A 27,434-nucleotide genomic window follows, 5' to 3' on the forward strand; every position below is an offset into this window, starting at 1 on the left:
TGAATGGCGATTCATTAGATGCGTTTTGTACTGTCTTCCTTAAAACACTTATGTAATGTGATTTGAAGCAGAACCAAGAACATAATGTGATAGTCTCAATAGTATCACTGGATACCTTTCATGTATATGTCTCAGCGCTCTGGGATTCGTGGTAACAGAAATTGTTTCTGAAAATCTTTGTCATTGTAGATAAAGTTTAACTATTACACATTGTTTACTTTTTTGTTTCTGCAAGAAGAATTACTCGTTAGTTCAAAGTTCGTGGGAAAAGATTCCCTCCCTATCACAATTACCTGTTGAACAAGATCACTCCCCATCACAATTACCTGTTGAACAAGATTCCCTCCCCGTCATAATTACCTGTTGAACAAGATTCCCTCCCCGTCATAATTACCTGTTGAACAAGATTCCCTCCCCGTCATAATTACCTGTTGAACAAGATTCCCTCCCCGTCATAATTACCTGTTGAACAAGATCCCTTCCTATCATAATTACCTGTTGAACAAGATCCCTCCCCGTCATAATTACCTGTTGAACAATGTTCCCTCCCCGTCATAATTACCTGTTGAACAAGATCCCTTCCTATCATAATTACCTGTTGAACAAGATCCCTCCCCGTCATAATTACCTGTTGAACAATGTTCCCTCCCCGTCATAATTACCTGTTGAACAAGATCCCTTCCTATCATAATTACCTGTTGAACAAGATCCCTCCCCGTCATAATTACCTGTTGAACAAGATTCCCTCCCCGTCATAATTACCTGTTGAACAAGATCCCTTCCTATCATAATTTCCTGTTGAACAAGATTTTAACAGTGTCCATTTTCAGCGGGCGGTAAAAATAATTTTCAGTGTTTACTATGGGTCCATTTTTAGCGGGACCATCCTCAAGGTTACACCAGCCTACTCCAATGATAGTGGCTGTATTACTTTAGTGATACTGTTTCCTAAACATTTTCACAATAAGAAATAAACGATTGAAATTTAACTTTTTGTATCGATTGTTTATAACAATAGTCTGGTGTTAACTAAACCTTTCCTGCCGCGACTATCTCAAAATCAGACCCATAGAATATTTGCTTTCCATAACTGAGGGTACCAGTATATTTGAATAAATACACCATTTATTGAACCAATGGAAAGCATCTTTAAAGAAATTATGACAATATCTATTTTAAATTATTAATGTTTAAATTTAATATAATTGATTTTGAGCAAACTCAACTCATTATCAGTAATTTTAACTTATTCAATATAGAATAAACATTACTTAAAGTTTGCAAAGGGAGATAACTCCAGACATCTTCAATTAGAAATGTAATAGAGTGTATTTCGGCAAGTAAAAAGTACAATTTCCCCGTGTGTTCAGATTATGTAATTAAGTCAGTTGTTGTATAGTGGCTACTTCCATTAACATAAATTTCGAATTTTGATATAAATCCTTCTTTAGTTATTGCTACCGAAATAAGGATCTATATGTATATACAATGTTTTATTGTATACTGAAGATTTGAGGAGAAAAAACATACTTATTACCTGTTAGCTGCATTTTAGCCTAAACTTATGTTGGCAAAATATCAAATAATCAAGTGAAAAGGTGTTTACAATAATCGTGATACCTCTTCTAATACGCCGATTTTATGTTTCATATAAATCAGTCAAAAAAATACCGACTTTTAACAAATCTGAGGGTTCTAGTATATTTGCATACAAACTACCCAGAAGCACACTGTGTTATACATGAAGGAAATGATGATAATATCCTTTTATAATCAGTGAGTAAATTATAATCCTGTTATATTGATTATAATCAAGCTGAACTCACCATCAGTAGTTCACTTGTACTCAATGTAAGGGAAGCATTTGCTTAGCGTTTGTTAAAGGAAGATAACTCCAGAGAGTTTGATTTAAAAATTTGCGTAGTCGTCAGTGCGTAAACGTTGGAAAATGTCTCCGCGTGGTCAGATCACCTCATCAAGTCGCTACGGTCGTTAACATACAAAAGAATTATAATTGAAATACTCATTTCATAATCACAGAGAAATAGGATTTAAAAAAAAAAGACATTTACATTAAATATTTAGGATCGTCTGTCAGATTTAATTTCTATTGAACATGCAAGTATGTGTATGTATATACACTAATGGATGTAAAACTTCCGTAAAACAGGGGATCGGGTGGCGTAGTGGTAATGCACTCGGCTTCCACCTTGACGTCGATTCCCGGAACAGACGTGATAAAGGTATGGGGTCGCCTGCCCGACCACATGTGTTTTCCCCGTGTTTCCTCCCACAAGAAGACCCTCCCGTGCACTTCCATTCGGGCCACCAAGAGTGATTAATATAAGTCGAAAGTTTGTTTCACAATTGTTGTAAAATACATAAATGACGTAGTTAGTAAAATTACTTGAACTGGCGGTAGTAAATTCTTGCCAGATTTAACAATCGTTTTCGCTGAAATTCATCCTGTTTGAAGCTGTTGGACCTACACATGTAAACTACAGGGCGACACCTTGGAGTGTTTCTCAAGTGTAACGAGAGACGAGAAAAAATCTAGGTCCACAGAAATGATATTTATTTCCCATGATATAGATTTGGCGGGATGGGAAACTGGGAAAGTTGGATGCTCAATGATACATACAGCCCTATATTGGCTTATATATGACAATTTCGTCAAGACGCCAAATTTACCTGCTTTACATTTTAAAATACTATTTCTGATTTAAAGAATGAAATTATTTGATAGTTGAATGCGGACCCCACCTCTGTACAAACGCTGTACATTGCTAAATTTAACTATATTTTCCCTTTGCGCCAGAATGTACCATATATGGCAATACACGTGTTAAGGTTGGATGATATAAATAGATAGCGGTAGATAATGTACGTATATTTTTATGATACCACAGGCACAGCGGATCATAATTTAAATATTTGTTCAAGAGCAATTCAAATTGAACTGTATTAACGAACACTGATTTGAAGAAATCATATTCAATATTTTGTCTGAATTTACACTCGACACTTAAACGTCAATATCCCGTTCTAGTGATCATCAGAAATATGAATAATTAGGACGTCTACTGTCCACCGTCCAGTCAAATACCTGTCAAATGATGTAAACCATCAAACGCATATGTCTGCCTGCCTTTGAGGAATATCCCTAACAAAATTGGTGTTTTATTGTTGTTTAGGCAAAATCCTTACCCAGTTTTGCGGGGATTTCGGAGTAACGGAACTTCGGAGTATCGGGCATGTTTTTCTGTTTATAGATGATACAAGTATCAAAGAATCCATTCCATATGATAAGATCAATGAGATTAAAAGATATGTATGTTATATTCTTCTTTGTACATTTTACTAATTTCTCATTTTTTTATTTAACAAATGAGAGAAAAGTTCTCATAAAAATTGTTCATACTTTGAATGTCACAAGTTAACATCGGTACATATTCGGGAAAATTCACATTAAACCGTAGACATGAACATGAATAACTTTAAATATTTTTATGGACTTTAATGGACATCCAGCGATAAATTTCGAGGAAAAAAGAACAACTACACAAACAAAATAACAAAAAAAAAACAAACAAACAAACAAACAAAACAAAACAAAAAAAAAAAAAAAAAACCCTTTCTTTTCGGTTGAACTGAAACTGTTTTGATTGTCATGTTGTTTTTGAAATACATTATCTATGGAAAGAAGGGGGAGAGGGCGGTGATAAGTTGCAATACGTTGATCCTAACCCCATGTCTAATACTTTACAATGTAGTATGTTTCCATCAAACTATTTTTGACTGACTTAAGGTGTTAAATAAGTATGTATACGTAAGCCTAGCGCTTTAAACAAAGTTCTGTGTGGTAACGATATTTATTTTCATGGACCAAATCATTTCGTGGGTCATTCCATGTATCAATGTTATCCCGGCCGTTAATTATCATTTGACAGAACCACCGGAGAGACACACATATCTTCAGAGTGATGTCATTAGAATCAAATTATGACGTCACAGAAGAATAACGTCACTGACGTCATATTATTTTACAGTCGGCGCCATATTTTACATGTGATCTTTCTGGAAGTAACAGCATGAATCCCAAAATAATCATTAAGGCACTCAAGATCAAGATCGCACTGAATCGGTTGTCAAAAGCAAAAGAGAATGCAGTCCGGCTCCACCAAGGACTTCCTCCAATCCAACCATGGTATGTCATTCATTCAAGTTACATTAGCTGACTACTTCTAGGCCACAAGTTCATTGAGTTGACTCTGACACAACCATGCTACATGTAACAGGCAATTTCCTAACCTCATCTTCTTGATTGAGATAGACTGGTCCATTATTTTACTACAAATATAATATTTCCGATATGTCCCCACCCAATATAACACCCCTGTTGTCACCGACACAGATTCTCATCTAAAATAATGCTTATTTTAAAACTGACTCGATTCCAAAGCCTTGCCTCTATTATTGTCGACATTGTTAGAATGATATCTATATTATTACCAACACTGTTAATACCTTTATTACTACCGACATAGCGCCCCACACAGGGCACTACCGCCATCCTTATAGACACAATTCCTCACACAATGTAACGTCTCTTGTTATTGACACAGAGCCCCACACAGGACACTACCGCCATCATTACAGACATAGTTCCTTACACAATGTAATGTTCCACACAGGTACAGACAGTGTTACATCAGCTGTATGTCATCTCTACGAAACGCATGCTGCCGGGTATTCTGTCCCTGTTGTATTTTAGACAGACCAAGACAATTACCAAACAACTGTTGTGGACGTATTTTCACAAATGGAACCTATGAAAATGGATTGATGAGGAATGTTTTGGGTAAGCAGTTGTAATATATATATATGTTGGTACAATTTTGATTGGGCATTTACATTTTGATCGAAAAATGTAATCTCATCAATTAATCTGATATGTATTCCATTAATTGATATCTAAGTGATTTAAATACTACTGTAAATGGAACATCCGGGTCGTAGATCTGAGTTGATGAGATAGTGTATAAGGAACATCCGGGTCGTAGATCTGAAATGATGAGATAGTGTATAAGGAACATCCGGGTCGTAGATCTGAGTTGATGAGATAGTGTATAAGGAACATCCGGGTCGTCGACCTGAGTTGATGAGATAGTGTATAAGGAACATCAGGGTCGTAGATCTGAGTTGATGAGATAGTGTATAAGGAACATCCGGGTCGTCGACCTGAGTTGATGAGATAGTGTATAAGGAACATCAGGGTCGTAGATCTGAGTTGATGAGATATCGTATAAGGAACATCCGGGTCGTTGATCTGAGATGATGAGATAGTGTATAAGGAATATCCGGGTCGTAGATCTGAGTTGATGAGATAGTGTATAAGGAACATCCGGGTCGTAGATCTGAGATGATGATATAGTGTATAAGGAACATCCGGGTCGTAGATCTGAGTTGATGAGATAGTGTATAAGGAACATCCGGGTCGTAGACCTGAGTTGATGAGATAGTGTATAAGGAACATCCGGGTCGTAGATCTGAGTTGATGAGATATCGTATAAGGAACATCCGGGTCGTTGATCTGAGATGATGAGATAGTGTATAAGGAACATCTGGGTCGTAGATCTGAGTTGATGAGAAATCGTATAAGGAACATCCGGGTCGTTGATCTGAGATGATGAGATAGTGTATAAGGAACATCCGGGTCGTAGATCTGAAATGATGAGATAGTGTATAAGGAACATCCGGGTCGTAGATCAGAGATGATGAGATAGTGTATAAGGAACATCCGGGTCGTAGATCTGAGATGATGAGAAAGTGTATAAGGAACATCCGGGTCGTAGACCTGAGATGATGAGATAGTGTATAAGGAACATCCGGGTCGTAGACCTGAGTTGATGAGATAGTGTATAAGGAACATCCGGGTCGTAGATCTGAGATGATGAGAAAGTGTATAAGGAACATCCGGGTCGTAGACCTGAGATGATGAGATAGTGTATAAGGAACATCCGGGTCGTAGACCTGAGTTGATGAGATAGTGTATAAGGAACACCCGGGTCGTAGATCTGAGATGATGAGATAGTGTATAAGGAACATCCGGGTCGTAGACCCGAGATGATGAGATATTGTATAAGGAACATCTGGGTCGTAGATCTGAGATGATGAGATATTGTATAAGGAACCATCCATTGCTGGATTGTTTTCCATCGAAGTAAAGCCCTTTTGTCACAGAAATGTGACCCTCGGACCTGTCTCCACTGTCGCCTGTATGGAAGGGATACAGTTTTCTACATTTCAAATTAGCAATACATAATGCACAACTCGCTTTCTGTCTCACATTTTCAGGTCTGATCCTGGGGATGTTAGCTACTCTTATCATTTACCTCGTCATAGCTTTCCAGTTTAAGTTTCAACCTTTGACCGCCGGAATTTCGGCCTCCGTAGTTGGTGTCTTTGTTACCAATGGCATGGCGTTCTGTTCTGGGATGCGATGCATTGCCTTTCTGACCGTACCACAGCTGTTCTCGAGTAAGTATATTCAGACAATCTAAGTACTGCTGTTCACGATTCTTTAATGTTGTTTCTCTAAGATATAAGTCTACTGTAGACTGAATTTTTCAAATTTTGTACTGATCAAATCAGCTGTTTCATGAACGAAGATTCGATGGAATACTTAAATCGTAATTATACACATTTGTGTATTATCTCTGATTTTTTGTACCCATTTCCTTTTCCCATTTGTAACTATAGAATATAGGTATGTATTTTAACAATATTCATTTGTTCTAACGGGCTTTGTGGATTGATAAGTGTTTTTCCATTGGATAAATATGAATGATTTTTCTCTCACCATCTGGAATTGAATTTAGGAACGACTACAAACCCGAGTGTTAAACATGATCGCTTTCATTCGTGGCCATGACCATTATGACGTATTGTTATTAGGCATCTTAAGATCCAGAAGAACAAAAACGCTAATGCTTAACAATCGTTTTGTTGCATGCCATATGAGGACTTATGTTGTCCTGTTGCAAAATAAATTTAAGTTGTGGATTACGGATAAACTGAATAAGGTGATTATGTATATTTCAATCGAGGTAAAGATGTACAACCACCACAGATCGTTACGTTCCCCTCTGACGAAGTCACATTTTTTATAACTAATTAACCGATGTTTCATTTTTCGAAATTTTAACTCAACTAACAACGGCAGACAATGTTTTAAAGTCCCATAGCAACAACTATTGTGCCACAGCAACCATTCAAACACAGAAAAGTGGAACAGGATAAATTTGATAGTTTCATAGTAGATTTAAAAAAGATTAGTCTGTATGTGAATTTTACAGTTAAAACACTTAAAAGCACGCGACAAGATTCTCATCAGAAAAAAAACATTTGTGGATTTAATGACAAACTGACTTGAAATATCATATAGATCTAATGATTTCAGACGTGAGATTTGTCGATAATAAGTATGGAACAATAGTTTCAAGTGAAATAAGGACATACCTCAGTCTAGTATAGCTGCAACCACTGGATTGGTCAACGGCACCAAATCTGTAACTAAATTGAACAATGAAGAAAACCTGACCAAGTGGGGTTCGAACTAGTGATCCTTCCGTCTCTAGCCGGACGTTCTCAGGTTCGACTAAAGGGAAATTCTCACTAATGGAGGACAGTAACTCGATCTGAACTCAAAACGACTACACGAGCAGTGTAATGAGATTGTTTTAACTTTGGCTTTCAACACATGGTAAATTTCTCTTGGATATCATTAGCCTGCTTAATTAATGTTTGTGAAATATTGCAATACATCCGATGCATAGTTGAACAGTCAGCTTTCTGACAGCTGGTTAGAATATAACTGTCTGCTCACCGGAACACCTTGGTGACAGAACGAAGTATTCAACCGCTGACCACAAGCCTGTGAACACGTTGTATTTCATTACAATTCTATAAAACAATGTTAGTACAGGTGTATTTAATATATACAGGATGTCTAGTTCATTGCTTACTGAAGTACCGTCAACTCGTCCGGCGGTCCTACTCGAGAAGCACCATATTTACGGAATTGCGAGTTGTATCAACTGAACGCGAATCGCCTGGAAGGCATATTCCAAGTTTTAAACATTTTTTAATATGACCGAAGCCGAGTACCTCTTAGATATTTGAATATATTAACAATGATTATGACTTGTTTTATATCGGTAAATATCTAAGAGATACTCATTTATTTTTTTTTATAGTTTTATTTTGACAAAAACCGCCAAAAATCGAAACATACTGCAATATAAGTGTTTCGCAATTGATGAAAACGAGCATTAACGACGTGAACGTAAAAAATAACTACACTTTCATAGTCCAGACTACCCACACAGTGAAATAAGCCTCAAGTTTGATATTTATCCTGAAATTTATTGTTTGTGCATTTTAAGGCCGTACCACACAGCCCTTTGACAATCTACGTTATAAATATATATATAGTTGTACATTGTTTTGAGGGGCATACATGTAAGATCATACAATCTAATTATTTATCGTTTTGATATTTGTAAGCAGTATGAGTTATGACAAAAGAGGTGTGATTTGAATATTACTAATCTTAATTTGATTACAATTTTCATATGTTTTGTCTCCATTAGGTACAGGTCGGTACTTCCTGTTAATGTACGTTATGATACTGGTGATGTCACATCCGGTGAAAAACTTCAACCATAACATCTTGGTTATGTCCGACAGTTCCACATGCGGTCAGCAGATGGCACACAACCAGACAAAGGAATTAGTGGACGCCGCTGTTGCACCAATTGCAGGTACAAACTTGCTCAGTAGAATAGCTGAAACATAATGCATAATTGACAAATTATCTTCAATTTGAATATTCGATGAGCAATTGTCTTTTCATTTTATATAACACTATTCATTTCGGGAATACGTGTGCGTCCAACAGTATTTAATAAAAGATCATCTTCAATGTAGGTTTTTATTTGTTTTTATCACCTTTTTTGTTTTTGTGTTTTTGTTTTTCTTTGTATGCAGGTGTCATTGAGAACGTCCGAATTGTGATCAAATCACTGAAGAATTTCTCTGGAATGTTACGGAAGTCCTTTTTGGTACTAAAGAAGTCGGTGACAGAAATAGGTAAATGCAAACCGCTTGGAAAAAAACCTTATCATTCAGTTGTTTGGAAGTAAACAACAAGAAAAGAAAAGAGTAAATAAACAAATAAATAAATTTATCAATAGTGTTCCGGCCGAGCTTTGAAATCTCCATCAATGATGACGTTTAAAACTATAAAACTATGTTTGTACAGCCGCCTCCATTGGACGAGTGTTATCTTGGTTGAAGAGTATCGTTTCCATATGTAACAAGAAGATGGGAGCACCATACCGAAAATGTACAGGAGCCTTTAATACCGCCGAACATAACTGCAGGTAATAATGGTAATCTATCAGAGAGATAAACACTTACATCCATTAGGTATCTAATATAAAGACGAGAAACCACTGTTTCTAGTGATGAATCTCGTTTATATAGAACACTTGTCATATACATCTATAGCCTATTAAATTGATTGAACTTTACCAATAACTTTGTATAACATGCGTCATTTGAAAAAAAAAAGATAATTTGATATTAACAGCGAATATCACTTGCAATATCGGTGTGATTTCCTTACTCTGAGTTTCCTAATGATAGGAGACTTTCGACCTGTTCGGAACTTATCTTTGTTTTGTTCCATTTTTGACTAGCAATCATTAGTTGCTGTAAAAATCCCATTTCTACTAACGCCCTGCCCCCACACCCAACCCCCTGTCCTCAGAGAATCCCATTTCCACTACCCTCCGTCTTTAGAGAATCACTTCCCCACTACACTCCCTCCTCATTAAATCATTGTAGATTTCTAGAATTATTTCTCTATACGAATCTATTGCTCTCTAATCTGTACGAGCAATAACGTATTCCGTTAACTTTATCCCCCACATGCATTTTACTTGGTAAACGTAATCGCAAGCGCAATGAAAATTTTGTCAAGCAAAAATCGTCAAAGTTGGTTGCAGCGATGAATACCCGACAGTAATGATCAGCTACTGACCCCGGTATGAACAGCCACTGACTCCAGTATGATCAGCCACTGATCCCGGTATGAACAGCCACTGACCCCGGTATGAACAGCTACTGACCCCGGTATGATAAGTTACTGACCCCGGTATGATCAGCTACTGACCCCGGTATGATGAGTTACTGACCCCGGTATGATCAGCTACTGACCCCGGTATGATCAGCTACTGACCCCGGTATGATCAGCTACTGACCCCGGTATGATGAGTCAGTAGCTGTTCATACCGGGGTCAGTAGCTGTTCATACCGGGGTCAGTGGCTGATCATACCGGGGTCAGTAGCTGTTCATACCGGGGTCAGTAGCTGTTCATACCGGGGTCAGTAGATGATAATACCGGGGTCAGTAGCTGTTCATACCGGGGTCAGTAGCTGTTCATACCGGAGTCAGTAGCTGTTCATACCGGGGTCAGTAGCTGTTCATACCGAGGTCAGTAGCTGTTCATACCGGGGTCAGTAGCTGATCATACCTGGGTCAGTAGCTGATCATACCGGGGTCAGTAGCTGATCATACCGGGGTCAGTGGCTCGGTATGATCAGTTTCCTACAATGACCAGCTTTACTGTTTTTTAACAATGTCCTTACTGTTTTATTGCATTTGCAGGGAGATGCTCGGTTGGTTTTTCGGATGGATATGTGGGATTGTGACTGCTTTTAAACAAGTTTGTCACATCGTCCGAAGTACGTTTTTACAATGTTCAGAAGTGGTAAATAGTTATACTGTTTTATGTGAAAGATTTAAGCGAAATATCGTCTTCTCCTGGGTATATACAGTGTATATACACTGTCAGTATGTGATATTTCAGTGAGATATCGTCTCCTCCTCCTCCTGGGTATGTACAGTGTATATACACTGTCAGTATGTGATATTTCAGTGAGATACCGTCCTCTCCTCCTGGGTATGTACAGTGTATATACACTGTCAGTATGTGATATTTCAGTGAGATATCGTCCTCTCCTCCTTGGTATATACAGTGTATATACACTGTCAGTATGTGATATTTCAGTGAGATATCGTCCCGCCTCCTGGGTATGTACAGTGCATATACACTGTCAGTATGTGATATTTCAGTGAGATATCGTCCTCTCCTCCTGGGTATGTACAGTGTATATACACTGTCAGTATGTGATATTTCAGTGAGATACCGTCCTCTCCTCCTGGGTATGTACAGTGTATATACACTGTCAGTATGTGATATTTCAGTGAGATACCGACCTCTTCTCCTGGGTATGTACAGTGTATATACACTGTCAGTATGTGATATTTCAGTGAGATATCGTCCCCTCCTCCTGGGTATGTACAGTGCATATACACTGTCAGTATGTGATATTTCAGTGAGATATCGTCCTCTCCTCCTGGGTATGTACAGTGCATATACATTGTCAGTATGTGATATTTCAGCGAGATACCGTCCTCTCCTCCTGGGTATGTACTGTAGATATACACTGTCAGTATGTGATATTTCAGTGAGATACCGTCCTCTCCTCCTGGGTATGTACAGTGTATATACACTGTCAGTATGTGATATTTCAGCGAGATACTGTCCTCTCCTCCTGGGTATGTACAGTGTATATACACTGTCAGTATGTGATATTTCAGTGAGATACCGTCCTCTCCTCCTGGGTATGTACAGTGTATATACACTGTCAGTATGTGATATTTCAGTGAGATATCGTCCCGCCTCCTGGGTATGTACAGTGTATATACACTGTCAGTATGTGATATTTCAGTGAGATATCGTCCTCTCCTCCTGGGTATGTACAGTGTATATACACTGTCAGTATGTGATATTTCAGTGATATATCGTCCTCTCCTCCTGGGTATGTACAGTGTATATACACTGTAAGTATGTGATATTTCAGTGAGATATCGTCCTCTCCTCCTGGGTATGTACAGTGTATATACACTGTCAGTATGTGATATTTCAGTGATATATCGTCCTGTCCTCCTGGGTATGTACAGTGTATATACACTGTAAGTATGTGATATTTCAGTGAGAGTGAGATACCGTCCTCTCCTCCTGGGTATGTACAGTGTATATACACTGTAAGTATGTGATATTTCAGTGAGATATCGTCCTCTCCTCCTGGGTATGTACAGTGTATATACACTGTAAGTATGTGATATTTCAGTGAGATATATCGTCCTGTCCTCCTGGGTATGTACAGTGTATATACACTGTAAGTATGTGATATTTCAGTGAGATATCGTCCTCTCCTCCTGGGTATGTACAGTGTATATACACTGTAAGTATGTGATATTTCAGTGAGATATCGTCCTCTCCTCCTGGGTATGTACAGTGTATATACACTGTAAGTATGTGATATTTCAGTGAGATATCGTCCTCTCCTCCTGGGTATGTACAGTGTATATACACTGTTAGTAGGATGATGAATTTTATTGTAAAAATGTTCTCCGCTTTAATTAAAAGAATATATATTCTTTTATTTGTGTTGAAGTTTCTGAGTTGCTGTGTGCTATTACAAGCGTCATCAAAAATCTGATCATCGACAAATTAGTTGACCGTAAGTAAAAGAACAGTCCTTCTGTACAAAATGTCTACGGTCTCTTCATTTCAATTACACCGTTATTTTCTATAGAGGGTGCTTGTCAACAATGAATTAATACAGAATGGACGGAATTAGTCTATTCATGTGTCTGTAATGATCGGAGAAGACCAATCATGCCCTTGTGTACAGGACTGTGGTGTTTTTACAACACGATATACATAACGTGCGCCAGTCATTACTGTTGTCTGTTACTGAAGTAGTATTGCTAGTATTTAAGGCGGCAGAAATTTCCTCCTAAATATTTCATTTTTCAGTTCGTTTTCTATCTTTATTATCATTTTCCCCACTGTTCTCTTACTGGTTACTCAGACTGTCATATGATATATATCTAATGAAACGGTTCCATCTTCAAGTTTATTCAGCTATCAGGGAGTGTATTTATTCATTGTTTATTGTTTGTATACGATGTAAGATATGTATTTCTTATTATGCCGTAGCCCGTTCTTTGTTTACATCATTAATTAACATCGATCCACACATGTTAATAGTGAATATAAACAGATATTCCATTAAAAAAAGACGTTCTAACACCCGCAACAAGATGGCGTGTTTCCATTGACTCCTCAAATCATTTTCAAATTGGCGAAGTTAGATTTTGTTATCGAGAAACGAAAAGAAAACATTGATGAATCAGAAAGCTACATTTTGCGTGCAATCAGCGAAAAATTAATTATATAACTTTTTAAATGCAATTTTATTTCATTTGTTACATTTTGAACATTTCATAAATATAAATCCAACACTGAAAACACAAGCTGATTTTCTATAATCCTGTTGATTTCAGCTGTGGGGGAGGCGATAGACAACGTGTATGAAATGTTTTACTTCAACGTCTCCATTCATTACTCGTACAAGTTTAACATGACACAGTCCAAGAATCTGTCAGAAGTCCGAGACGACATACTGGCAGACGTTAAAGGACGTATTGGCCAGGTCGATGCCCTCATGAGTGGAGTTCAGTGCGCCATGTCGTTTTCTTTCATCTTCGTACTTCTAAAGTGAGTATAAAATTGTTTTTTCAGTTTGCATAACTGAACAGTCACTTGATCAAAACTTCTAAGTATACGACTTACAGGTCAGTTACTTCTTACATTGGTAAAGTGTGGGTAAAACTTCACTTGCTACCAAAGTCAGCTGTACACCTAAATCTGTTGTTTTGCTAATCAGGAATGCATTACACTGGAAGGGCCCTGTGTAGCGGACTTTGGTTACAAGCCTGTATTCTCAATCAATTCAAAGTCACAATCGTTAATGATAGCCATAGCAATGACAGACTTGTGAACAGGGGCATGGTCCTGGTGGAACGACACACCTTTACTGAATTTTCCACAGCTCTTGAGTTTAGTATTGTTTCTTAACTGTCTCAGAAGTGATAAATTGCATGTGCCATTGGTTGTTTATCCCTTTTCTATATAATCTATCATCAGAATGCCATCAGCATCCTAGAAAACCGAGATCATAGCCCTTCCAGTTGCTGGAACAGTCTTTGCCCTTTCGGCGGGGGTGAATTAAAGTGCTTCAATTGTTTAGACTGTTACTTGGTCTCTTGGGTGAAATGATGGACCCATGCTTCATCCATAGTCACAAACTCCTGCAGAAAGTTAGCAGGATCTGCCTCTAAAAGGTTCAGATTAGCTGAGAGCTTTTTCATTGCAAGATCTTCCATAAGAATGGAATGTGTTCTTTCTTATGAAGTCCCAACTGTGCTGGCTATATATCTCTCTGTAACTCGCCTGTCAGCCATTACAATATCATTGACTCTTTTAAACATTTCTGGGGCTGTGAAGGTCGTCATCCCAAAGGCTCTGCCGACCACGCTTAAATTCTGCCAATCACCTTTTCACTGTAGTATATGAAGGGGCATCATTCCCTAGTGTTATTACCATATCAGTATGGATATACTTAGGTGCTAGACCTTTATTATGCAAATATTAAATTACTGCTTTTTCAGCGATATAGTCCATTTTGCAAACGTCACTTGCCTTGTTTACTTTAGAGAGTTACCTTTTCGACATAAACTGACCAAATGACACCAGTCTTTGGGTTCATAGCCTTAAATAGTCAGGGAATAGCAGAGCTGAAAAAGGACATCCCTGCTTAACTTCTTCAAAACACGGCTCATAACTTATCTATCAGCCCTCGTAATATGAAATGAATTTCAACGTAATATCTTGGACTTTGTTTTCTATAAGCTGAGAGGGGGCGCTTTATGTGACGCTACAAGGAAGTTCGCTTTTGGGCTAACTGAAAGTGAAATGTAGGATTTATTTTCGCGTTGATAAACAAGAAGAAACAATGTGGTGTCTATGTTGATTCCACATCATGTAATCACATATTAAACTGCTAGATATATACTCAACAAAAAAAGAAAGGTAAACATGTTTCCTTGGCGAATACCTGTAAATGAGTGAAAACAAAATGACGTTTGTGCAATATTAGAAAATGGCAATGTTTTACATTACAATATCCAAAGGGGTAACCAAAATCATTCAAGCGTGAAAGTCTGTATTAGCGAAAGAGCTGCACGAGGTTTTCTGCGACTAACTTGTATCTTCGCTTGAATTTCATAAACATTCAAACTGACAACTGTTCCTTAGATCCTTAGGACTTAGAAATCACCGAATCTTGCTATCTATCAACTTTATCATTATGACCCAGCAGTCAAAAGTACAGAGAGAAAGGGCTGTAGGCATGATCCAGGCTGGGGAGTCTTGCCGTCGAGTTGCACGGCATTTTGGTTGCAGTGTTAAGACAATTTACCAGTTGGCAAGTCGTTTAAAACAAACTGGGTCAACATCCGATCGTCCCCGAATTGGCCGACCCCGTAAAACGACCGCCAAGGATGACTGTCGTATACGATTGATACACTTGCGCAATCGATTCGTAACCGCAGTAGAGACTACAAGGACATTGTTTGGGCGTCGTGTGTCTCCCCAAACAGTCCGCAACAGGTTGAGGGCCTACCAATTGAAAGCGCGGCGTCCCTACACTGGACCCAATTTGTTGCGACGTCACCGTAATAATCGGCGTAACTGGTCCCGAGTCCACCGTCGTTGGGCCTTACGACAATGGAACAATGTTCTGTTTTCAGATGAGTCTAGGTTTTGTCTGCAACACGGTGACGGAAGGCGCAGAGTGTGGAGGCGACGAGGGGAGCGTTGTGCGAACTGCTGCGTCGCAGAACGGGACCGCTTTGGCGGCGGAAGTGTAATGGTTTGGGGTGGTATTTGTGGGGGGACTCGTACCAGGCTTGTTGTTGTTGTTTTAAATGGCAATTTAACCGGCATTCGATATCGGAATGAAATTTTAAGACCAGTGTGGTTCTGCCATTCTTAAGACGCCATGGCGTTGGTGCCATTTTTCAACAGGATAACGCACCAGCGCACACCAGTCGCGTCAGCAGAACTTTCTTGCAGCAGAATAACGTACAGGTGTTAGATTGGCCATCTAAATCACTTGATTTGTCACCGATTGAGCATGTCTGGGACGTTCTTGGGCGACGCGTGAGAGAACGTCAAAATCAGCCGTCAAACTTGCAGGAGCTGGCCAAAGCCTTGATCGCTGAATGGAACAACATCTCTCCTCGAATTATCCGCCGGTTTACGAGTTCCATGCGACGACGCTGCTATGCTGTTTACTTCGCGGTGGCCACTAACGATATTGGAGTCTTATTTTGCTTTAAAATTACATCCTAAAATCTGGCTTTTCAAATGATCAGGACAAAGTAGAAGTCCCTCTCATGGGAATATATCCTCAAGTCGTAATAGTGATGGTGGTAACGAGATATTTTTAATGTACAGACTTTCCTTATTCAGTGGAGTCATGACTAACGGTGACTGTTTCAGTTCAACCGTCAGTGGTCTGTATATTGGTAATGATAACTCCCAAATTTAACTCCACTACTTGTAGAAATCAGACATGTTGCTCCATTATTGTTGGTCCTGGAACTTGAACATTTGACTTTACTCCTCCTAGAACTCATACATGTGACTCCATAACTCCTAGAACTCAGACATGTGACTCCACAGCTCCTAGAACTCACACATGTGACTCCATAACTCCTAGGACTCAGACATGTGACTCCATAACTCCTTAAACTCAGACATGTGACTCCATAACTCCAAGAACTGAGACATATGACTCCATAACTCATAGAACTCAGATATGTGACTCCATAACTCCTAGAACTCAGACATGTGACTCCATAACTCCTAGGACCCAGACATGTTACTCCATAACTCCAAGAACTCAGACATATGACTCCATAACTCCTAGAACTCAGAGATGTGACTCCATAACTCCTAGAACTCAGACATTTGACTCTATAACTCCTAGAACTCAGACATGTGACTCCATAACTCCTAGGACTCAGACATGTTACTCCATAACTCCTTAAACTGTTAAAAGGTTTTTGATATTCTAACAAACGTTACATCCAAATCATATATCATATCAATCTGTGTATTTTCAGAGCAATTTTATACCGGAGGAAGTATTTGACGGTAGATAAGTACGACAATGTGTACATTACACTGAAGGTGGAGGGTATAGACGAGCGCAGATGTTCGCATGGTAGTGAAAGTATTCAGCCATTGACGCCGTCAGAATCCAACAAATATATAAAGACAAGTGAGTCAGCAGTATCCTAAATAATGTATCAAATCAATGTATTGATCAACTTTGACTCTTCTTTCCTGTCAGTATTTCTATTCAATTCAGTATCATATCGAACTAAACTTTTCTATCAAAGTACATCAGACAGACGGACAGTGAGATAGGCAGACATTTATCACACTAAGTATGAATAAAAAGAAATAAAAAATGATACCACAGTACGTGTATGCTTCACATAATCTACAGCTCTTACCTGTAGTTCAACCAAATCTTTTTCGAAGTGTTCAATAGCTAATGGAAGGAAGGTTTGTACTTTCTGTTATGGGTATGCACTAGTAAATTAGCTTCTGAAACTGTCAAGTCAAATTACTGAAACGTGTAAAGAGGTCGATGAGCCTGGGAAATTACAACTGTATCATGTAACATCACTGACGAGTCCTAGAATGTCTAAACAACTGTGTGATGTAACATCACTGACGAGTCCTAGAATGCCTAAACAACTGTATGATGTAACATCACTGACGAGTCTTTGAATGCCTAAACAACTGTATGATGTAACATCACTGACGAGTCCTAGAAGGACTAAACAACTGTATGATGTAACATCACTGACGAGTCCTAGAAGGACGAAACAGCTGCATGATGTAACACCACTGACGAGTCTTTGAATGCCTAAACAACTGTATGATGTAACATCACTGACGAGTCCTAGAAGGACTAAACAACTGTATGATGTAACATCACTGACGAGTCCTTGAATGACGAAACAACTGTATGATGTAACATCACTGACGAGTCTTTGAATGCATAAACAACTGTATGATGTAACATCACTGACGAGTCTTTGAATGCCTAAACAACTGTATGATGTAGCATCACTGACGAGTCTTTGAATGCATAAACAACTGTATGATGTAACATCACTGACGAGTCTTTGAATGCATAAACAACTGTATGATGTAACATCACTGACGAGTCCTAGAATGACGAAACAACTGTATGATGTAACATCACTGACGAGTCTTTGAATGCATAAACAACTGTATGATGTAACATCACTGACGAGTCTTTGAATGCCTAAACAACTGTATGATGTAGCATCACTGACGAGTCTTTGAATGCATAAACAACTGTATGATGTAACATCACTGACGAGTCTTTGAATGCATAAACAACTGTATGATGTAACATCACTGACGAGTCCTAGAATGACGAAACAACTGTATGATGTAACATCACTGACGAGTCCTAGAATGACGAAACAACTGTATGATGTAACATCACTGACGAGTCCTAGAATGACGAAACAACTGTATGATGTAACATCACTGACGAGTCTTTGAATGCCTAAACAACTGTATGATGTAACATCACTGACGAGTCTTTGAATGACGAAACAACTGTATGATGTAACATCACTGACGAGTCTTTGAATGCATAAACAACTGTATGATGTAGAAAATTTGCTAGTACTATGTGTGTGTAATTCTTAAAAAGTAGAATATTGTTTGTATATTGGTGTTTTTGTTTACTTAGGCTCTTTATCTCTAGCCAAGCGAGAGAAATCGAAACTAGCTAAAGGAATTCTGATGCTCATCATCAACTTTGCGTACTCCAGTTTCTATATCGTCTGTGACTACAGTCTCTACTGGCTACTCGATCTACTTCGTACACAACTGAAGATAAAAACACATTCAGCAGGTAAATAACCGAGCAAAACGGTAAATTAACAAACATCACAGGTAAATAAACATACATAACAGGTAAATAGACATACATCACAGGTAAATAGACAAACATAACAGGTAAATAGACATACATAACAGGTAAATAGACATAAATCACAGGTAAACACACATCACAGGTAAATAGACATACATCACAGGTAAATAGACATACATCACATTTAAACACCCATTACAGGTAAATAGACATACATCACAGGTAAATAGACATACATCACAGGTAAATAGACATACATCACAGTTAAACACACATAACGGGTAAATAAACATACATCACAGGTAAATAGACATACATCACAGGTAAATAAACATACATCACAGTTAAACACACATAACAGGTAAATAAACATACATCACAGGTAAATAGACATACATCACAGTTAAACACACATAACGGGTAAATAAACATACATCACAGGTAAATAGACATACATCACAGGTAAATAAACATACATCACAGTTAAACACACATCACAGGTAAATAAACATACATAACAGGTAAATAGACATACATCACAGGTAAATAGACAAACATAACAGGTAAATAGACATACATAACAGGTAAATAGACATAAATCACAGGTAAACACACATCACAGGTAAATAGACATACATCACAGGTAAATAGACATACATCACATTTAAACACCCATTACACACATCACAGGTAAATAAACATACATCACAGGTAAACACACATCACAGGTAAATAAACATACATCACAGGTAAATAAACATACATTACAGGTAAATAAATATACAGCACAGGTAAATAAACATACATCACAGGTAAACACACATAACAGGTAAATAAACATACATCACAGGTAAATAAACATACATCACAGGTAAATAGACATACAGCATAGGTAAATAAACATACTTCACAGGTAAATAAACATACATCACATGTAAATAGACATACATCACAGGTAAATAAACATACTTCACAGGTAAATAAACATCCATCACAGGTAAATAAACATACTTCACCGGTAAATAAACATACACCACAGGTAAATAAACATACATCACAGGTAAATAAACATACTTCACAGGAAAAAAAACGTACATCACAGGTAAATAAACATACATTACAGCTAAATAAACATACACCACAGGTAAATAAACATACATTACAGGTAAAAAAAACATACACCACAGGTAAATAAACATACATCACAGTTAAATAAACATACATTACAGGTAAATAAACATACAGCACAGGTAAATTTACATAGATCACAGGTAAATAGATATACATCACAGGTAAATAAACATACATCACAGGTAAATAGACAAACATCACAGGTAAAGAAACATACACCACAGGTAAATAAACATACATCACAGGTAAATAAACATAAATTACAGGTAAATAAACATACTTCACAGGTAAATAAACATACATTACAGGTAAATAAATACATATCACAGGTAAATTTACATACATCACAGGTAAATAGAGATACATTACAGGTAAATAGACATACATCACAGGTAAATTAACATACATCACAGGTAAATAAACTTACATCACAGGTAAATAAACATACTTCACAGGTAAATAAACATACTTCACAGGTAAATAAATACACATCACAGGTAAATAAACATACATCACAGGTAAATAAACATACATCACAGATAAATAAACATACTTCACAGGTAAATAAATACATATCACAGGTAAATTTACATACATCACAGGTAAATAGACATACATCATAGGTAAATTAACATACATCACTGGTAAATAAACATACATCACAGGTAAATAAACATACTTCACAGGTAAATAAACATACATTACAGGTAAATAAATACATATCACAGGTAAATTTACATACATCACAGGTAAATAGACATACATCACAGGTAAATTAACATACATCACAGATAAATAAACATACTTCACAGGTAAATAAATACATATCACAGGTAAATTTACATACATCACAGGTAAATAGACATACATCACAGGTAAATTAACATACATCACAGGTAAATAAACATACATCACAGGTAAATAAACATACTTCACAGGTAAATAAACATACATTACAGGTAAATAAACATACATCACAGGTAAACACACATCACAGGTAAATAAACATACATTACAGGTAAATAAACATACATCACAGGTAAATAGACAAACATAACAGTAAATAAACATACATCACAGTTAAATAAACATACATTACAGGTAAATAAACATACAGCACAGGTAAATAAACATACTTCACAGGTAAATAGACATACATTAAAGGTAAATAAACATACATTACAGGTAAATAAATACATATCACAGGTAAATAAACATACATCACAGGTAAATTAACATACATCACAGATAAATAGACATACATCACAGGTAAATAGACATACATCACAGGTAAATAGACATACATCACAGGTAAATAGACATACATCACGGGTAAATAGACATACATCACAGGTAAACACACATCACAGGTAAATAAACAGACATCACTGGTAGATATACATACATCATAGGTAAATAAAGATACATAACAGGTAAATAAACATACATCACAGGTAAATAAAGATACATTACAGGTAAATAGACATACATCACAGGTAAATAGACATACATCACAGGTAAATAAACATACATCACAGGTAAATAAACATACACCACAGGTACAGCTTGTGAATGCTTCTTGTTTTAGCTCGCCAAATGCTCGTTTACAATTCTAAAACAACAAGTAAAATGAAGTTGAGTGTATTTGTTGATACTGCTAACTTTGTTTACAGTTCCTCCCCATCTGAAAATCCACGTCCAGGGGGAAGGGCCTATGGCGGATATGTACCGTGCTCTCGTCGGCTTTTTTGACCCCTTTGTAGCAGGGATCGATGTGGATACAACTCCTTGTTTACCTAACCCTAGTCAACCTAACTTTGCCATCTATAAACAAATATGTAAGCTTATAACCTCTAGTACTATGTTTACTATAACTGTAACAATTAGGATATCATACTATAGTTTAAACAATAGCAAGTTGATACATCTCTGCAGAATGGTTCTTTACGTTTATCTCTGGAACACAGATTGATCTTATTGGTCCCAAGTCGAGGATCAACAATTTGTCTATCGTTTTAGAAGGACCATCTATTTATCATGGTACTGTAGTTTTTTACTTGATAAAAGACTCATCATAGCATGTGTTTGCAGCAACGGTGATCATCAACATTTTTGTTAAAGAGTTTTTGTTTCCGGGATTTTGACATTTCGGGTACTTCCATAGACTTTGTGTGATTCGCATCTTCAATCACTGTCAGATTATTATGGTTTCCTTTTGTAGTAACCAGATATATTGGACATGTCTCAGTTTGTAGTTATTTCGTAGTTTCAAGGTGGTTTCAGCTCACCTGGCCCGCAGGGCATAACGCGGCCAAATTTGGTCAGAAGCATCCTTGGGGGAGGATATTTAATTCTGTATAAATGTTGAGTATCACATGTTCAGGATCAAAGAGATATATTTAGAGAGTGAAAATGGATTAAACCCATTGAAGCTTTCTTCTTCGGTAAATATGATTGGATTTTAAAAGAGTGGCGGGCCCCATAGAGAAATATTTTCCAACAATGAAACCAACATAGACAGGTTTCCACCAAACTGTATGATAAGTAAATTTCAATTGTTCATTTTCCATTTTTGGATTGCAAAATTCCTGGATCCCCATCCTATAGTGTTTAAATTTTTTTTCAAATATCACGAGCAGACAACTGACAGACATACCAACAACACAGGGTGTTGAGAGATGTAGGTTGATGAGAATTATGTGGAAGATTAACGGTCGTTGCAGTGACGTCATCGAGAAAAATTCTACTTTTTACAGCGTACTCGTTAGTACTCGTTAGTTTGCCTTTGGTGTCGTTGTTGTATACCTTGTTCTAATTTGGGAACGTGATATTGCTTACTTTGACTGAGCAAGATTTACGTGACTGGTGTCGTCGATGAAGCAGAAGACGCTTACTCTTCCGGAACCCTGGTCTTATTCTCCTTGTTTTCAGTATCCGTCTAGATCTTCCTTTTGTTCACAGTTTCCCCTGTTTCTATTGAATTGAATTTGAGATTGGATTAAGATTCTGTCAACATGGCGATATTTTTTTCTTTGTTGCGCTTGGTCACTTTCTTTGAAGACTTTAGTCAGTCTTTGTCAGTGTATCTTAAGAGTTAAGTAAGACAATTATCAGAAAATGAGAGCGTCGTTGGCTTTAAACAATTCAATGATTCATATAGGAAGGTTTGTAGACCCGAACCAGATATAGATTCGAAGGAATTGATTCTTGAGGGAGATTAAACACTTTTGTTTTATCTACTTGTGCATTAGATTTACCGTTTTGTTCAAGTAACTTCAGCTAGGAGGTTTCAGATCACTGGATTTGTAGACTGTAGTACCAATGTTAACTGGGGAGTGACCATTACAATAAAATTGTAAAAGCCTCACTTAAGTTTGAATGGAGTTAACTTATGACTGAAACACATCTGGTATTAATTAAAAACGTTTAACAGCTTTATCATTGAAACTTTTAACAGCTTTATCATTGAAATTTTTAACAGCTTTATCATTAAAACTTTTAACAGCTTTATCATTAAAACTTTTAACAGCTTTATCAGTAAAACTTTTAACAGCTTTATCAGTAAAATGTGTAACTTTTAAAGGTCAGCTGACTTGAACTCGGCATTTAGCCATCTTTTAATAAGATGATTATTTGAGATTTTCTTATTTGTAATGTATTGAGAATGTTATTATTTACTGATTCTGTTGAAAGCAGTTTGAAAATTTGTCTCAATGTTTTTTTTCAGGGAGTATGTTTGGACTTTATCTATTCTTAACCCTTTTTGAAGCATATGGTTTACGTTTGCGGCACGTGATAGCCGCCTGTTACTATCCACAGCGTGAACAACAGCGCGCGGTATGGTTGTACAATCACATTCTCAAATCACGGGGCGGCTTCATCAAGATAACAAGACGACAGCTAAAACGGAAATACCTTAAAAACTCCGAGACAGAGAAGATCAGTATCCGTGGAAAATTGGCTGCAAAGTAAGTATATATACTAGGCACTTATATAGATACTTAAAGAGACATGTTCCTATTTTTGGCTTCATTTTTTGTACATGGAAATGTGTTATACATTTATAATCTTTTGATGAGGTTGATGAAAACATGCACTAACAGAAATCAGTAGATTATAGAACATAAAGTTTTATTGTTATTTCGTAACCAATTTGTACGTGCTGAGCGAATTCCAATTCTTCTGACTAAGAATTTTTGAAATTTTGACACCAGGTTAACCGCGGAAATTTGTAGTATATGTCTATAGTAATGGTATTGTTTGACAGTATAATCAATTCCATTACCTCTATTTGATATCAACAACCTTCACGATCACACGCTCTCCAGGTCTGCTGATAGCAAATTAATTCCGTTTTAAAACATCTGTTTGATATGTATTTCCTACCTGTTCCTTTTTTCATAAGCTTTTTATTTGTAAATCGCGTGAGACTATTTCAGTTAATCAGTATGTACTTCTAGAAATAGAAGAGAATATGACAGTCAGATATACATCACTTCAAGATGTTGGCAAAAAAAATGAAAAATTTGTTCGTTTAAATCTGCTAGATACCAAGGTAAATTGCAGATTTTGTACATCTTAGTCTAAGTCAATATAACTTACATGGTCACCTTATGTGAAGATATTATCTTGGTTTTTATGTGTTACATTTACTGCTGAATAAATATATCGAAACTTTGTTGTACTGAGGAATAGTAATCAGGTCGCGTTTTGTTTCGGCACAATGTCTCAAGTTCTGCTCAACAAATGAAGCTTTACAAAATGCTTTTTCGTACATACCCAAGAGTAATTTGTAAGTCCTGATGTCAAAGGTTAAGGTCACTGATACTTTAAATAGAAAAATCGGTTTCGATGTTAACGCAAACTTAATCCTTAACTCTTACACAGAATGTGTAAGCTCTCAATCGCCTTTCATGTTTAGACGCCAAATGTCAAGGTCACTACAAATACACAAATAGGAATACGTAGCAATACCTCTACTCACAGGTCAGTGTCATGAGGTCAAAGGTCAAGATACTTTGATCTCACATAATGAAGTAAAATCGACTGAAATCAAATGAAAAGTCAACCTACCACAAATCAAAACCATCAGGTTAACGTTCAAAATGGAAATAATTTAGATATTTTAGGGAAAAAGTTAAGTCAAATTTCGATTATTTTTCCAGTGAATATTTTGTGATATCATAATGAAGCATAGTGAAACTTAATAATGAAGGTCAGTCAATGCTAAAAATCAAACCTAAAATGTGTATATTTCACAGGTAAATTACTGAGCTAAGAAAGAAATGTATTATCAGTGTAATATGCAGGTTTGAAGTCTGACACCATGCAGACCCCGCCCTGACGTGTGTCAATACTCAAACTGATTGTCTTCCATATCGCTAACCTATCCGCTATCGAAATATACGTGACGTCACTATTCAATGCGATGAATTGATTTTATTCCGAGTTTAAATAATATTTGTTATCGACAGCAAAATATTAGTTTTTAAATACTGTTTGTAAAGTCCCTTTGTGAGGATCCTTTAAGGTTTATTGTTAGACGTTTCATTCAGGAATATTCTGAGTAATCGGTATCTCTAACGTAGTGAACATGAAGACCAAAGTAGAAAGGTTTACTTCATTAATAAATGATCGGAAATTTCAGCAATTTGTGACATTTATAAAGATGTCCAGCCATCTCTGTAAACTTAAGAAAACCTAGTATAACAGACCTGTTATTAATTACAGACCAAATGTATGTAATTCAGACGTCATGTAATTTCACACCTTACTCGTAAACAATGTGTCGTCAAATTTGTCGGGTTAAAGTAAGTAATGTTCAGTGTTCTACTGGTGGGTTAGTTTAAACTTTTTTTTATATTATGTTCTTCATCATATCTTTAAAATTGTCTTCCTTTCTAAACTGTTGTTAATTGTTGTTTAATCAGATATCCGTTGGCTGGGAAGTTATTCCGACATCTAGGATGGGACATGAAGTCGTGTTTGTGTTGTGGCAAGGAAGGAAGGAAAAGAGATTATGACAACTTTATCCACTGTGTGAATGCCGGGTGTGACGGTAAGACAACTTGTTGGTCAGATGTAATCGTGCTCAACAATAACCATATAGTATTATATAAAACTAGTCTGAAGCATCCCTATGTATATCATTGTTTGTGTTTGTGTTCAGAGGGCACATCCGAGCACATATTGCTTTTGTTCCTCTTAGTTATCACTGTTCGCTTGAGAAGTTACTTGCCTGATTCACATCTTCTTTTACTTTTAACAAGGTTTATACTGCACTCTCTGTTTCTCCGACCTCAACAACATGTGTACTGTGTGTATGAACCCTGTTGATTATGGAGACCTCTCAGACTTCAGTGAAGAAAGGTATTTCCAAAATCATTCCATCCGAACGAGCATTGCCATGGTGGAGTGTTCATTGTCCGCTTGACGTACCTTACTGTGGTCAAATTATCACATACCTGGTCCACTCTGTCATGTAACACGCCCACCATCATAGGACTACATATAATATCACTATGGTAACCTTATAACAAAATGACGTCACCCGATAGGTCTCGGCAGGAATTGCATTTTTCGGGGAGGTAAATGGATATGTTAAATTTGGTAGCATGGTTCATTCCGAAACGAGGCTAAAGGGAAAATTCAGGCCAGAAGATTTCAACGATTCTGAAAATATTAGCTGAGGATGGAAATGTTTTTTTTAAAAATGTTTCAATGGCGGGGACTGATCGTCAGGACAAAAAACTAATTTGTTATGCACAATGGCTTGAGAGACCACAGAATAAGGGTAGCCCACTTGTTTACCATTATAATTATGTTCATTAACCAACCTTAGTCCATTCTGAGTCGTCCTTTTGTTAAATTTGTGACAAACCTTTCCGTGAAATCTGATAAAATTGTTAATGATAAATTGGGCAGAAGCCTGTGTGTTTTAATCAAATTACCTTAAAACAGATACCTTTCATGATACACAATCCCCAAAGGTTCAGAATGATGTTGTTGTTTATTTATACAGAGATTCCAGTGATGATGAAGAAGTTGCAAGGATGGCACAAATTTCACAGAGACGACGTCAAGAAATCCAGCGTCTTCAAGAAGAACGGACACCGTCAAACATATTAGGAACATTCCGTCATCAACTCCAGATAACACAGGAGTACAAGGATTAAATGAACACGAATATTTAGTATCAAAATCTGTCAAAATGTTTATATCATTGAGTAAAGTAATCATTGAATGAATACCTGCCCGCATTGACG

The 27,434-nt window shown here is 37.0% G+C and overlaps 1 protein-coding gene across 1 annotated transcript; it reads left to right on the plus strand.

Moving 5' to 3' along the window:
* Positions 1–4,091: 4,091 nt before the first annotated feature.
* On the plus strand, positions 4,092–27,344 carry LOC132564019 (DC-STAMP domain-containing protein 2-like). Its single transcript, XM_060228771.1, has 16 exons — positions 4,092–4,207; positions 4,695–4,861; positions 6,358–6,540; positions 8,655–8,825; positions 9,052–9,153; positions 9,326–9,446; positions 10,736–10,812; positions 12,592–12,657; positions 13,487–13,700; positions 17,174–17,331; positions 18,853–19,017; positions 21,843–22,007; positions 23,897–24,137; positions 26,100–26,227; positions 26,439–26,538; positions 27,191–27,344. The coding sequence occupies exons 1-16, from the start codon at positions 4,092–4,094 to the stop codon at positions 27,342–27,344; spliced, it is 2,328 nt and encodes a 775-aa protein (XP_060084754.1).
* Positions 27,345–27,434: the final 90 nt, after the last annotated feature.

Source organism: Ylistrum balloti, unplaced genomic scaffold (genome assembly GCF_031769215.1).
Source record: "Ylistrum balloti isolate Yb309-2 unplaced genomic scaffold, AGI_CSIRO_Ybal_v1 Utg371978, whole genome shotgun sequence".
NCBI classification, from domain to species: domain Eukaryota; kingdom Metazoa; phylum Mollusca; class Bivalvia; order Pectinida; family Pectinidae; genus Ylistrum; species Ylistrum balloti.

What these genes read in the sequence shown, in the direction of transcription:
- LOC132564019 (XM_060228771.1), top strand. Translation starts at nt 4,092, where the DNA reads ATGAATCCCAAAATAATCATTAAGGCACTCAAGATCAAGATCGCACTG. An exon ending in ATTGATGAGGAATGTTTTGG is followed by an intron (nt 4,862 to 6,357) that starts GTAAGCAGTTGT and finishes TCACATTTTCAG; the next exon opens with GTCTGATCCTGGGGATGTTA. An exon ending in GAAGTCGGTGACAGAAATAG is followed by an intron (nt 9,154 to 9,325) that starts GTAAATGCAAAC and finishes ATGTTTGTACAG; the next exon opens with CCGCCTCCATTGGACGAGTG.